At 39.1% G+C, this 15,417-nt stretch overlaps 2 protein-coding genes and 1 pseudogene across 6 annotated transcripts in view; 1 reads left to right on the forward strand and 2 right to left on the reverse strand.

Moving 5' to 3' along the window:
* The window catches only part of LOC109061117 (protocadherin Fat 3-like), a 52,932-nt gene extending 45,428 nt beyond the window's left edge, over positions 1-7,504 (reverse strand). For all 5 annotated transcript variants that reach the window (XR_006160990.1, XR_006160989.1, XM_042765064.1 and 2 more), the window contains exons 1-2: positions 7,361-7,504; positions 3,507-6,806 (exon numbers count right to left, since the gene is read on the reverse strand). Coding sequence is in view for 3 of the 5 variants with exons in the window: in XM_042765064.1 (XP_042620998.1) it covers positions 3,507-6,789 (3,283 nt within the window). In the remaining 2 variants the exon portion in view is untranslated. The remainder of the gene's footprint in view (positions 1-3,506; positions 6,807-7,360) is intronic.
* Positions 7,505-7,933: 429 nt separating this feature from the next.
* chordc1b (cysteine and histidine-rich domain (CHORD) containing 1b) lies at positions 7,934-11,135 on the forward strand. Its single transcript, XM_042765067.1, has 11 exons — positions 7,934-8,127; positions 8,486-8,535; positions 8,644-8,700; positions 8,798-8,955; positions 9,167-9,270; positions 9,361-9,419; positions 9,519-9,589; positions 9,707-9,812; positions 10,044-10,163; positions 10,342-10,404; positions 10,725-11,135. The coding sequence occupies exons 1-11, from the start codon at positions 8,064-8,066 to the stop codon at positions 10,893-10,895; spliced, it is 1,023 nt and encodes a 340-aa protein (XP_042621001.1). The 5' UTR covers positions 7,934-8,063; the 3' UTR covers positions 10,896-11,135.
* Positions 11,136-12,035: 900 nt separating this feature from the next.
* LOC109061141 lies at positions 12,036-14,625 on the reverse strand (annotated as a pseudogene).
* Positions 14,626-15,417: the final 792 nt, after the last annotated feature.

Genomic DNA, 15,417 nt, shown 5'->3' on the forward strand with positions numbered 1-15,417 from the left:
TCACAGAAATAAATGATAATTTAAAGTATAATAAATTTAAAAACAATTATTTTAAATTGTAATAATATATCACAATATTACATTTTTTTTCTGTATTTTTGATCAAATTAATGCAGGCTTGATGAGCAGAAGAAACTTCTTTCAATAACATTAAAAATAGTAATGTTTCCAAACTTTTGACCTGTATAATATATATATATATATATATATATATATATATATATATATATATATATATATATATATATAAATGAGAAATATTAAGAGCAGTGTGTGAATTTGCAACTCTAAATTCTAACCCAGAATTACTGCAGGTCTGAAGTCCCAGAGATCCTAAACATGTACATGTAAAAATAATACATTGAAATGAAATTACCTTCTTATTAACTCTTCAGTCTTCCTTTGACTAATCAAAACCCAGCAGAAAGAAATGATTAAACCTTTCATTTAGAACATAAATAGACTTTCAGATAGGCACTAAATAAGATTTGAAGCAGGTTATCAAGCTGAAAGGTTTCTTTATGATCAGTTCTCATAGGATTAGCAAAAGTCAACACGTATGAACCTGGCACTTAAATGATAAGCATTTTGAGCTAAAAATAGGAATCTTTCAGACCCAAACAGAAAATGAGGGTTAAATGAAAAGCGTACCAATTAATTTAGATAGTTCCAGTTAAAGTGAATTTGATGTATGATGTCTCATGTTTCTTCTGCCTTTAAACATGAATTTTTTATTAATTTATTTAACTGCAATAGGAGTAAATTGGGGTGCAATTCAGTCTGAAATCTTATTACATCCACGTCTTGCAACTCAGGGAATATAGGATACATAGCATATCCCGAAGTAAACAACCTTTGAAATTTGCAAAGATGTTAAAAATGTATGAAGTTCGCTTTTTGAACTCATACATGGGATAGCTATATAACCTCAGTGTGGAAACAAAAAGTTCACTGATGTTGTCATATCACATTACACACTTTCATCATACTAAAAAAACTTCTTTACATATATACACTGAGAAACCACATCAGTCGTGTCAGAAATATGACAGATGGCATTAAAAAGTGACACAAGGTTTCAATGCTGACTGGAACAGGACTCTTCAGACCCAGACATGTTTTCCACAGTTTTGATTCAAAGATTCTAGCTTTGAAACTGAGGTTCTTTTGATGGAGTCCCACAGGTTCTGATGCTGAGGCTCAGAAATTCTACAAAACACGAGGCCTGTCCCAGCTCAAATTAAAGAGAAACAGATTTACACTAAGTGCCTGATTTTGTAAAGCATTTGAACACAAGAAGCTAATTTGCTGTCGCAAAAGGGACTAGAGCAATGCAAATGATTTGACACGCTGCAATTGGATTTCAGCTGATTGTGAATCTCAAACCACTGATCATGTCATTGAAAACAGCACTAAATCCATCTGCGTCATAAGCTTTACAAGCCATTGCTTTTAGCATTTATCATTATTCATGAAAGTCAACTAACAGGTGTGTATTGTAAACATCAAGGACTGCTTGTGGAGCTAGAAAGCAGAAAAAATCGGTGCCGTGTCCTTCAACTGCAACAGACTTAAAAGGATGATTATGTGTTTTGTAGTTACTAGAGGCCTCAATTATCCTCTAAGAACTTGCAAATTACAGAAAATAACCATTTCAAATGCAAGTCACATTGACGTGCATGCCATTTAGTTTAATAGCTGCTTTGCTGCAAGTAAAACGGTAGCCATAATGCAATTTCATAATATTCATAACATATGGTGTCACCATTTTAATTTCAAATTCCCTGAGAAAAATTGTAGTTCATATTTTAAGATGTAAACAATCAAATATTCATAAATTCATGTCCTGAATTTAGAACAAAATCAAGCAGAACTAAGCCATCAACTCATCCTTCATGTCTACAAACAAGATCAAGGGCAATACTTTTTATGCCAGCGTCTTGATTTGGAGGAGCTCACAAGTATTGCGCCTAAAAATGCTGAAAAGGAATTTTTCTCTTTCAGCATAAATCTTTACCCTGTCTCTTTCATTCTACTCCAATTCTGCATCTTTGTTACGGTCTGAGAGAAGTTTCCTCTGTATGCCATGCAGGCATCAATAGCAAAAACCTTGATATCTCCCCTGAATTACAATCAAAGTTCAAGAAGTCTGTAAGAGGAAGTGGGCTTGTGGTAAAGATCCTCGACTCCCATATGCTCTAAAAATGTTATCTTTCAAAAAGCAAAACAGAATACATGAGTCTTGTGCAGTGTGTGGGGATGTGCAGCACAAGCAGCCCTTTGCATAGGTGTCAGAGATTTTGACATAAAGGACTTAACCTGACTCTGGAGAAAAAGAGGCCAAATCTCAGAGGCAAATTAGAGCTGAACTTGTTTCTCGACAGGCGTCTGAGTGAGAGAGCACTCTGATTTATTTCCCAAAGTGTGGGCAGGAATACCAATGCCTACTCAAAGCAGCAGAGCACTCTGCCAATAAGGCCTTCATAAATCCCACCAGCTTTTTTTAGTTCACTCTTGCATCTGAGCAATGAGACTTTGTATATAGGAATCACTTTACATACACACAACTTCAACCCAACACGTCTCAACTGGGGACCAAGATCAAGTGGCTTTGATTTCTGCTTGTTTGGAAGTCTATTGCATGAACTGCCCACTTTCAAACATCTCAAAAGTCCAGTGACAACAACAAAGACTTATAATAAACCATGCAACATGGCAGCTAAATGGATCTCGGTAGGCAGATATGTAGTGGGCATGCTGAGCCAATGTCACTGTACTTACTTGTCCCAGAGGTTTTACTTTGAAGTTGAAAGACAACACTTGTTCTCATGTATCCGCTTCCCCTACAACTTGTCTGTTGCTGCTGGTAGGGCATTCAATTCTCTGTGGAAAATCCATGCTCATTTGAGGTTCTGGCACAAGCGTGCAACACTTGCTTACTTTAAACAGGGGCCTGATTAATAGGCTCAGCCTAATTAGCTGACATGTGAATGGAGGACCACAGTTACATCCTACTGCCTGTTGTAGTTCTCTAATCAATAGTCATTAGTTGTAATTAATAGTGAAGCTGGCACCACACAAGAAGTCGTAACTAATCAACTAAGCATTTTTTCTTCTTCAGTATTGCAAATATCAAATCTCACAGTAAATGCCAGATCTCACAGATTTTGAAATTCACAGACTGTGAAAATCACAGAAGAACACTGTTTCAAACCACATAGAGGTCAAGTCCTACCTTTCTAGGTCAGTGGTCTTTTCCAGTGGCGGCAATTTCACAGGCAATTGTAGACTCAGAGCACAAATTCATTGCCAAGAGAAATAACGTCACTGTGACCTTTTAATACCATTCAGTCAGCACACTGCAGCAAAATGTTAGGGCATAAATTCACAACCAATTTCACAGGTTTTGTTTTATTGTGCAAGCATCGACTCAGAACTGGTTAGTCTTAAAAAAAGACAAAGAATAACACAACCAAAAGGCACATAAAGAATCAAACTATAGATACCTGTTTCTTCATCGATTGAGAACCTTCCAAGACCACTTGTAGCATTGATAGAGTATCTGATCACTCCATCTCTGCCCTTGTCATCATCTTGAGCAGTCACCTGCAGGACACTTGTTCCATGCCGAGAGTTTTCCTTCACAGTGCCCCTCACTGCGATTTCTGAGAAATACGGCTCATTGAGGTTCTCATTGACATCAATGACTTCCACTTCAAGATAAGACTCGGAGCGAAGCTTAACTGGAAAACCCAAGTCCTCTGCAACCACCGAGAGGTTGTAAAATTGTTGCTTCTCATAGTCCAGGTCTTTGGCCACCTTAATGGTGCCACTTTCAGCATGGATCTTAAATGTTCCATTGAAATCATTGGGCAGGGAGTATCTCACCCATCCCCCAGATCCAAGGTCAGGGTCTTGCGTTTGCAGCCAAGCTATAACTGCACCTATAGGAAGATCCTCCAACACACGGCAACTGTAACTCCTGGGAATAAACGTAGGGGCACAGTCATTTACATCTTCAAGGTAGACTCTCAGTGTTGTCTCTGAAAACATCTGATTCCCTCTTTCTGCCTTATCCCTGGCCTGAATTTTGAGGGTGAAATCCGAGATAGACTCCCTGTCCAACTGACTAGACACATAAATAGAGCCAGTCTCGCTGTTAATGGCAAACAAATGGGTGCTTGTTAACAAGGTGTATGACACTTCACCATTCTGACCGAGATCTTCATCTGAGGCTGTTACCTGGATCACTTCTGTGCCAACAGCTGCGTTCTCTGGTATAATGGCAGTATAGCTCTCTCGAGAGAATTTTGGGCTGTTATCATTCACATCATCAATGTTAACTGTCAGCAATCTCCAGCTGGATCTCTGTGGAAGGCCCAAGTCATATATAGTTATGTTAAGGAGGTACCGATCTGATCGTTCACGGTCCAGTGGCTGATAGATGTATATTAGGCCACTTTCCATGTCAATATTGAAGCAGCTGTCAACGTTCCCATCTGATATGGCATGCAGAATGCGACCATTAAAGCCTGTGTCACCATCATTTGTGTTCACTTGAAGGACACTTGTTCCCATGGGCATGTCCTCACGAACTACAATGTCTGACGGAAAGGATTCAAACTGAGGCGTCTGTCTGTTGATAGAAAATAGATCTGTATAGCCTTCCTCCACTTTGGATTTGCTAATGGCAGTGGCTCTTTTCAGAACTTTCTCAGCTAACTTCTGTGCAACGTTTGTGTCTCGACAGCTGAAACTTCTTGCTGGCATTCTCCCTTTGACCAATGATATATTTACAAAGGTGGGTTTGGAGAGTAGCTCGCCATCTGACGCAGCTATTTTCAAGTTGAATTGTTCATTCTTCACACTCATTGCAGATAGTGGTCTTATCAACGACAACATCCCCGAGTCCGGGTTAAGAGTGAAGATATCTTGCTCATTTCCAGACAGAATCTCATATTTAACCAACACAAGCTCATCAATATCAATGGCAGACATTATGATGATCGTTTGGCCCACAGGAAAATCACGTCCTATTGTACCTTTACATGACACACGCTCAAAAAGGGGTTGGTTGTCATTAATGTTTAACACTTGTACCGTGACATTGACTTCACCTTCTCGTCTGTAAGGCGATCCCCAGTCTGAGGCTCGGACAGCGAACACGTATGTCTCCAAAGACGATTCAAAATCAAGTTCTTTGGATGTCATCAGTTCTCCTGTATTTTGGTTGATGATGAACGGAAGGGGCTGAACGCTGGCTATGCTGTATGTTATGCACCCATTGTCACCTTTATCATCATCCACCGCTGTTACAGTAAGAATGATAGTGCCAATGGGAATGCTCTCATTGATAGAGACTTTGTAAGATGTACTGGTAAACACTGGGTAGTTGTCATTAGCATCCTCAACTGTGATTTGCACTTTTGCTGTCAAGCCACTTACTGTCTCCATCACCTCTAAATCAAAGAGCTCCTGGTTTAATGTGGTAAACTGCTGTGCTGTTGAGATGACACCAGTGAATGGATTAATGATAAAATAAACTGAATCTGAGGTCAGGCTCAGAGCATAGCTGACGACGGGCGGTCTTGGAGATATCCTCACAGTCTCTATTATGGTCCCTCGTGGTGCAATCTCAGTAACTGAGGTATTGTAAATCTTCTTTTCGAAACTCACCTGCACAGACTGCGGTTTTTTTACCAAGAGCTGAACAGACTGAGTGTTGGAGAGTCTTGGTGGTGTTCCTCGGTCTTTGGCTTGAAAAGTGAGATTGCAACCATAAGGAAATTTGTCCCAGTTGACTGGTTCAGACATTTTCAGCTTGTACTCATTTCCAAGTGGAGCTCGGTCAAAGACAAACTGCTCCTGTGGGTCACCTGCAATGATGGCAACCCATTCAATTTCTCCATTGGGTCCCTCGTCCAAATCTTCCACAGTAACAATGGCGTAAACTGGCTCTTTGTCTGATATTAAAGGGTAACGTGTGACTGCAGTAAGTGTTGGAGCGTACTCATTGATACGCACAACACTGATCACTAGTTTGGCTGTACTGCTAATACCACTGTTCCCATAAACCTTCATTCCACGATCCACTGCTAAAACCTCAAGGTCAAATCTGCTGTTCTTATCTGCATTTACCTTGGCTGTGAGCGATACCACCCCACTAGTTGGGTGGACAGCAAACTCCTCCACGTCTTCTCTAAAGAAATAGTAAAACTCGCCATTGGAGCCGATGTCTGCATCAGTGGCGGTCACCTGAGCCACACTTGCTCCCAGTGGAGCACTTTCTGAAATAACAGTGGTATAAGAAGTGGGAGAGAACAAAGGTCGGAGGTCATTCATGTCCATAATTTGCACATTAACTGTCACGTAAGCCTCCAGCCCTCCTTTACTGGTGGCCTTCACTGTTAATGTATAATTATTATGCACTTCACGGTTCAGGATGGCTGCACTCCCACCATTAGTCCGTATGCGGAGAAAGCAAAAGTCCCCCAACACAAATTCCTCAGCCTGAAAAAGCCCCTCGTCATCTCCAGATTCAATGGAATATTTGATGTCCAAAGGACTTAACTTAGATAGAGAAATCCCCATTTTAACCTCAGTCCTAATGAATGTCCGAGCTGCAGAGTTCTCATAAATGGTGGCATTGTAGATGGAGGCAGTAAATTGAAAAGTGGAGGACCCTGGCTCCTGAAGTTGCCCCAGACAAGGAAGCAGGTGGAGGAGCAATAAGGAGAAACTGGTGAGATGGATCCTCATACTCCCCCAAGGGTAGCTGTTTATAGCCATGCCATCATACAGTTATCCTGCAAAAAAGAGATATGCAGTAAACCATTTCAATCTAAGGCATTCTTCCCACAAAGACATATCCTATTGCTCACATAAATGTGAAGGCAGTTATTTATTAAGAAGCCCTTGGTTTGGATTAAATTGTCAAAAAAATAAATAAATACATGACCCTGTTCTCAATGGACTCAGTAATTCCCTTTCATAAAACACTGACAAGCAAGTTAGATGGTAATCTCACTGCAAGATTGATAACAGCAACGAAGAGCAAAAATCAGGGTTAATATCCATATATAGTATATAATGAAAGTAAAGTGCAACAAAAGAAAATGCGACTAAATGATACATAACCTACAGTTTGGCATTATATTTTTGCATTTGTAGTAAATAACTTTCATCATGTCAAACAAAACCGATTCTCTCCAGTGAACGCATAATTATCCATTAAAATCCAATTGTAATGAAAGGAAACTTTCAACGCTGTGGAGTCTAGTAAAAGACATTTGTTACTGAGACCGAGCAATCACTTGTTCTCCGATAATTAGTGCATCAAAATAAGTGAATGTGCTCTTACCTCTGGCTTACGGAGAAAGAAATCTCTGCGCTGCAGACATCCAAGAGTCCGCTCTGTGAAACTACATCCTTCACTTCTTTGCCATACAGGACTCACTGCCACTCACAGTTGACTGTAATCAGCGGAGCGCGCACCTCCTAATGCGCGCTCACGAGTGCACGTTATCCCATGAATGCGCAAAAGAAACCTGGTGTTGATGCTGTCCGATATGACAAAATGATCTAAACCTTATCTCACACAAACATTAGACAATTAGATTAATGTGTTTACGCTAAATAGAGCGCGCAAAACAATGATGATGTTCTTTAGAATACCGTTCAAAACGTATTTAAGATTGTTGCAACATAAAAATAGCATATTTATAATAATTAGATTTTATTTGGGGGGGGGGGGGGTATGTGAGTGTGTGAAATAGAATTGAACAGGGCTCTTTTTTATGCACTGCCTGTGTTTTTTTAATTCACAATTCCGTTAGGTGGTGCATCCCGTCTCTCACACTGTGATCCCATCATTTCAACTAATTCCGAAACATTCCGGAAATACACGATTGGAGCCGAGGAGCTGCACGACAATTTACGGAAATTGACGAAAGATTCCGGAAGGGACCTCACGACGGGAAGCAGCAGCAGTAAGCTAGTCAAGGCTTCGGATCCTTCCGTCTTGACCACGTTGTACAATATACGTTTTATTTCTGTCGTACATTATGTCTGTACTGTGTTATAATAAGGGATGTGGACAACGTTTTGATCCCGACAAGAATTCAGATGGTAAGACTTAACAAACAAAACGATAGCCGGATTGCTATGGTAGGTAGCAGGATAAATGCAGAAACAAAACCTCTTGTCTTTAATAACTTTTATTGGTATACATGTATTATTAAAGAAACATGACCGCATCAAAAAGTGCCATATGTTAATATTATGTAAATATCATTAAGCAAATTAATTAATTGAGGCATCACAAGTGGTGGTCATTTACGTTTAAATGATGCTTAATCAGTAACTTAGATCGGATTTCTTAAATTATTATATAGTTTACAGATGGCAGTTGTTGCAAACTTGATCTACATGTGACTATATTCTTTTGACGTCACATTTCACGCTATCAATCTCTTCTCATCCATAGATGCATGCACATACCACCCTGGAGTGCCAGTGTTTCATGATGCATTGAAGGTGAGGACATGCAAGAAGATCAGTTTACTTATTAATGTGAAATTTAACCGTTCCGTTGTTATGTTGCCCAGAGTTAAACCCATTAAATTGTGCCTTCCATTGCTTTCAGGTTGGTCTTGCTGCAAGAGACGAACAACCGACTTTTCGGATTTCCTCAGTATTGCTGTGAGTGCTCATCTGTGATGAGACTGAATGAGCGTTTTCGTAGACAGAGTTGTGGCTGGAGTCTTAAAACAGTTGTCTGTATTTATGAATCTCTTAGGGTTGCACGAAAGGCCCTCATAATCAGGAGAAGCCCTCTGAGCCTGTTAAACCAGAAGTGAAGTCCTCTGTGGACAAGAATGTGAATGATGTGAAGCCAAAGTTTAATGAATGCATCACCCAAGCACCAAAACCTCTAGAGTCTATTCAGCGACCAAGGTAAAATCACACTTGAAGAGGACAGGGTCTTCCCATTTGTATTTTCTGGCTCATTAGTACAGATGTTCAGAAGATAAAGTTATGCAGCGTTAAATCTATTATAGAGAACAAGTTCTTCTCATTAACAGTTCGCCCAGCCAAAACCCACATTGATTTTACAACCTCTTAAGGACAAATGACTAAAAACAGCCGTTTTTAATTGTCTTTGTAGTCCAGATGAGCCTTTCTCCATTCTACAACAGAAGATCTCTCCTTCGCTTAAACAGGCTTTAGAAAAGCTTAAATTGACTGAGGAAAATGCACAGGAGATAAAGGGTAAGAATATCGCAATCATCCTTTCCCCACCTTTCTACAGTATGTTTGTCTGTTACTCTGATGCATTTTATTCTCTTTCTTGTATTAAAGAGGAGGATAGTGATGAAATTAAGATAGGGACGTCCTGCAAGAATGGAGGCTGCAGTAAGGTACTGTTCTCTCTGCCTGCTTTCCCGATTAGAAACCATGGCACGTTGAATCTCTTTAGTCCATTGTAAACAATGGATTCTCATTATTCTATTTTTCAGACGTTCAGCGGACCAGCCAGTGATGAAGAGACATGTTTGTATCATGCTGGTGTACCTATCTTCCATGAAGGGTAAATTAGTGCCTGATTAAAACAGAATACTACTACTAGAAAAGTGTAAATGGAGACATTTCTGATATATTTGTGGACTCTGCAATTAAGTCCACTTTTTATCTTTCCTCATTAAAGGATGAAATATTGGAGCTGCTGTAAGAGGAAAACCTCAGACTTCAACACGTTTCTGTCTCAGGAGGGCTGTACCCAAGGAAAGCATCAGTGGAAGAAAAAAGATACAGTAAGTGTCTACCATGAGATTTAAAAGTCAAAGCACTATATTATTTTAATTGGAGTTTTTTTTTTTTTTTTTTTTTTCTCACATCCTGTCCAGTAAAATTTTTTAGAGCATCTGACCTTTTGCAGGCCCACATACAAGTTCTAAATGAACAAATAATTTGTTGAAAGCCATAATGCTGAATACATTTACACGTGAATCCCGTTTGGATGGAATTTTTCTATGTGTGCACAGGGAAAGAAGGTTGTGCCATGCAGGTTTGATTGGCATCAGACAGGAAGTCAGGTCATCATTTCAATTTATTCCAAAAATTCAGTACCAGAGCTGAGCTCAGTGGAGGGGAACAGCACTGTGGTAAGACACCAAGGTCACTTCTGTTGGATTTTATGATGACATTACATAGAAAGTCTCATAGGTGTGATTTTTTATTTTTTAACCATTAATTCCTCTGCTCAATATTTTACTGTATAATTTTACATTTATTTGCAAGATTCTGTATAGCAGTATTTTAAAATGTATTTTATTCTTGCAGCTCAAAATCCACATTATATTTGAAGGAGAGAAAGAATTTGAACAGCAGATCAGTTTGTGGGGGGTAAGTATAGACATGTAAAGTACTTAAAACTCTTTCATTAAAGCTGAAGTGTATACAATATGTGGCACTAACATTACTGAAAAGAATAATAAAGTTAAAATAAAAATATGAAAAATGTTTTCAGAAAGGCTTCCCAAAGAATGTATTTTAATATTACAGTTTAATTATGAAATGGATAGTTCAGACTGTGCGTGATGCCTAACAACACCACTTCGCTGTTCTAAAAATCAGTGTAACCTACAGCTTTGTGAGGCTTATTGTTTTAACACAAACTTCACCACCACGATGCAAAAAAATTGTCCATTTGCTTTTCCCTTTAGGTAATTGATGCAAGTAGAAGTATGGTGAACATGATGGCTACCAAAATTGAGGTTGTGTTGAAGAAGGCAGAGCCAATGTCATGGGCCCGACTAGATCTTCCACCTGTAGCTCCTCCAAAGGAAAACGAAAAGGAAAAAGATGTTGACAGTGAGGATGAGTGTGACGATTAAATTAAGAGACTATAAGAGAGCTACCATTCTCTGAATAGGAGTGGGAATCATTTTCTCTGGTTCTAAGGTTTGATACATAATGAAGCATGAAATGAATGTGTCATGTAAATTCTGAAAGCTCTTCATATATGTCCAAGATCGTAGATTTATTGTACAAGGCATGTTTAGAAGGCTTTTCTAAGAAAGCTCTCACTCAAGGAACCAAGTTACTCTAATACAATATTTTGATTCAAACCAAAATGTGTGCAGTCCTAGTAAATCGATCATTTCACATTCCACTCCTTTTTTTTCCTGATGCAAATAGTTATTGAAGCTGCGTTCATTAATAATGATGATTTAATCAGAGTAAGAGTTTATACTTGCGGTGAGGTCAAGGTGAAAGTGCACATTTTCTTACTTGCCATTCACAATTATGCTGTGAAATGCTGTGTTTGTTACAGTTTACCAATTGTTTTGAATGTTTTGGGAGAAAGAAGCATTGTAAAATTCTTACATAGAGGCTCAATTTAAGAACAACTCAAAAGCTGCCCCACTGTAAAAACCTTAAGATGAATCATTTGCTGTTATATGAATTAGCAAACACGTAAAAGAGAAGTTCACCCAAAAGTAAAGATTCTGTAATTTATTCACCAAGTTGGGGGTGGGGTGGGAATATCCTATAGAAGTACATTCTCTTTGGTTAACTACATGCTTTAAAATACCTTATGTTCAAAAGAATGGAACTCAGAGTTGTAACAACTTGAGTAATGGAAAATGTAATTTTTTTTTGGTGGGGTGGGGGGGGGGGGGGGTCTAATGGTTAGAGAGCCACACTTGTAAGTCATAGGTGACCGGTTCGAATCTCAGTACCAGCAGGGATTTTAGGTGTGTGTGTGTGGTGGGGGGGGGTTAATGTATAGTTCTATCTTCTACCTTCAATACCACGACTAAGGTGAGACCCATGAGCAAGGCAATGCACCCCCAACTGCCGCAGCATAAATGGTTGCCCGCTTCTTCGGGTGTTTCACTACTCACCGCTGTGCATGTGGACTTGGATGGGCTAAAAATGCAAAGCACAAGTTAAAAAAAAAAAAAAATACAAAAAGTCAAAACTCATTTCAGATGCTCCAAAGACAAAGTTTGCATCTGTGGCTTCAGTTGTTAGGCACTGATCTTCACCATCCTGAGTGTGCAAACATCATGGGACTGCACAAATAAATGGGAAAAAGCAAATCAATATTTTAAGTTTGGCAAGATCAAAGTGCATTTTCACACAGAAGTATTACAATAACGTTTGACAAGAAACCTCCCCATCCTAACAAATCTTGACACACCCACCTCACTGAAATACTTCTCAATAAGAGCTTGAGCCACACTATAAACAGCTTTGCTCTCATGGTTTTGAAGGAACTCGATTCATTCCAGCCCTCCCACTTCCTCCCAAAAATCAAAGCTTATCCACCTCCCCCAGTTTCTCAGCACCCTGCAGAAGGCACACAGTTAATATTTTAGCATAGCTCTCATAACACAAAGCACTGGGAGTTGCAGTAGGGTTTTACATTATTCTCTTTGAAACCACACATAGTGGACTCACCAAGTAAGTGTTATTTATGGCGTCTAGGATGACCAGGACAGTCTTGGTGTCTTTAACTTGAAGCAAGTTCAAGATGGCCTCTAAAGCACCGCACTTGACCAGATGAACAACTTGGTCCACAGTCCCACCACTTGAGTAGTTGGTCACTGCCCATACTGCCTCTCGCTGGGTTTTGAAGTCACCCTGCAAAACAGTTTGAAGAGGTACAAAAAGAGTGTCCCAGAGTGTCAGATCCTGGGCAAACAAACACCGCAAAGTGGGGAGACTGAGGATTCATTGCCCATTTTGTCTGCAAAGTAGACATCCATTTATGAACCTTAATTAGCGGCATTTAAAAATATTAGTAAAGGAGATGCAAAAATCAAAGACTACCATTACAGCAGTTATCAGAGTCAAATTATGATAAAACTGCAAACATTAGAAACAGTCAGAAATTCTTGCACAAGACCACATTTAGTATAGCTTTTTGCTTAAACTCTTTTCCGTATAAATTACCTCAAAGATTTGACAGAGCATGTTACAGTATACTTCTGCCAACTGGAAATGCAACTACATTTCAAGAAGCCCCAGGAGGGTCTGCTTACATAATTGGCCTCATTCTATGCCCAGCTTTAGAAACAAGCAATCAAGGAGAAGCCAGAACATTTTATAAGCAACTCTGCAAGGGCAGAAGACACTCAACATACAAAGCATCAGTTATGACATACATTCCTTAGGAGATCCACTACAGGAGCCAACAATCCACACATGAGCTGTTGGACCTGTTGGCAGGGTGCAGCTGCAACGTTGGACATCGCCCAAGCTGCCTCCTTCTGAACACTGGACTTAGGGTGTCGCATCAGATGGGACAAGGCACTCAACACGCCTGCATCAGATGGGAAAAGGCACTCAACACGCCTGCATCAATAGCCACTTGAATCTGCAGGTCTGAGCCACTCACAATATTCCCAATCAAACACAAGGCTGGTGTCTAGAGCATATTGGAGAAACTCCTCTTAAGCGGTTCAGCTTCAACACCAAAAGAGACCACACACTAGAGTACTTACCACCACAAGTTCCTCAAATCCCAAGAGCTCAACCAACCGTGGAAGGATTCCAGTCTTGCTGACCACATCAACTCACTCATTGGAACCTTCAGTAAGGTACGAAATGGCCCAGCATGCATCAGGCAGGATGGATTTGTCACTCTGGTGTAGCAGTTGGATTATAGAGGGGAGCATTTGTTGGGCTGCACTGAAACGAGGGAAGGGATTTGTGTTCCTACAAAAGGTTTGACAGGGTCCACATAAGATTGCGAAGGTATCCCAAATGCAAAAACATTTTGTGGATTACATTATGCATTTACACTTGCAACTCCATGGGTGTGGGGTGTCCAGAAGAAACTCACAGGAGCATCTGGCGTGAATCGTGCCAACAGAGCAGGGATGACACCACAGTCATTTAGGGCATCTCGATATGGATCGTAAACTAAAAAGGGAGAAAAGAAAAAAAAAACACCTTGGCAAATGGTTTTTCAATCTTCAGAAGAGTACAACTTGTACCTTCATCCTTTGTTCCTCTCTGAACATTCAAGAACCCAAGTTTCACCAATCATTAGAGTACAAGTGTTCTACCACCATATTCTTTTACAATGCAGAAAACACCATGAAGTTCAAAGTATCCTCACCTGCAATGTTGCCTAAAGCCCAGACATCCTGTTCACTGATGTTAAGCATTGGTGAGGGCCTCAAACTGCAGCATGGTGTCATCATGTCTTCTTAGAAACTCCACAAAGGGAGTCAGAAGTCAAGCTTCTAAACATTTTCTTTCAGGGGAGGGTTCCTCTCCCGAGAAAGCAGCTTCCTTCAAGCATCAATTTGAAGGTTGGTAATGCTCTATGAAATGTTTTGAGATCACTGATGAAGTTAAGACTGGTGATTGTACTTAGCTGCTTGACAACCTTCATTCACTGTTCACATTTGTATCAATTTCTTGAATCGTTGCAGATATGACCTTAAAATAAAAACAGTGAGTTTCAAGAGTTCTAATTAAAGGTTTATACAAACTTATACAAGAGGTTTTACAATCAAATGTTACAATAGCTGATAAAAGAGAACTGAAAGGTGGCTAGTACAAAAACAGATCTCTAAATTATCAGACTCAACTGCAATTACAAGCAATCAATTGCAAAGAGCATTAAACAGACCAGCACAATTAGAATCAGGTGATATTAATCTGTAGCTTTACTGAACACCAGATCAAAGAATTTGCACTTTGTTTGGTGTGAAAAAAAAATTGTTTCATGTTTTGGATCACACATCTATAGTACAATAATAAAGTCAAGTGATAACCAACTAATCCCTCAACCTGAACAAAATATGTCTTTTAATTTTGTTTTAATGTGCTCTATAAAATAAAAAGTATGTTGTTGCCATCTAGAGGCCAATAGTGATAAAGTAACATGTAGAGGAGCTGCATATGCCGGTATTGCTGTCCTTTCTTATATATGTCCTATATGATCTTGCAAATTAATTGTATTGTATACAGTTTATTTGTAATCACTATATATATTATATAAGTATACATAAATATATAAGTATACATAAATTAGATAAGACATTTCAGAAAAAGTACATCAAATATGCAGAATATTTAAATAAAATGTACACAAAAAAATCTATATCTAAAATCTTTATAGAAGTTACATATTATTAATAATACGTTTGACAACACAACTATTCATATCCTCACTTGAATTTGCTCCAAAAAAAAAAAAAAACTTTGCAAGCTGTACATATTTTACCATTAAATATTTTATGTAAGCCTGTATTGTTATCTGAAGGAGATCTATAGCAGTGATTCCTGATAACAGGTACAAATTAATATGTAAACATTGAGTTACTCTTGTTGTAAAATACAGAAGTAGTTGTTTAAGTTTCTTTAATTTCTCTCTTCTTTACAGCAAAACAA

This window comes from Cyprinus carpio, chromosome A10 (assembly GCF_018340385.1).
Source record: "Cyprinus carpio isolate SPL01 chromosome A10, ASM1834038v1, whole genome shotgun sequence".
Lineage (NCBI taxonomy): Eukaryota > Metazoa > Chordata > Actinopteri > Cypriniformes > Cyprinidae > Cyprinus > Cyprinus carpio.

Coding starts and splice junctions, on each gene's coding strand:
- chordc1b (XM_042765067.1), top strand. CDS start 8,064: ATGTCTGTACTGTGTTATAATAAGGGATGTGGACAACGTTTTGATCCC. Junction 8,701..8,797: donor CGGATTTCCTCAGTATTGCT/GTGAGTGCTCAT, acceptor TGAATCTCTTAG/GGTTGCACGAAAGGCCCTCA. Junction 9,813..10,043: donor AGTGGAAGAAAAAAGATACA/GTAAGTGTCTAC, acceptor ATGTGTGCACAG/GGAAAGAAGGTTGTGCCATG.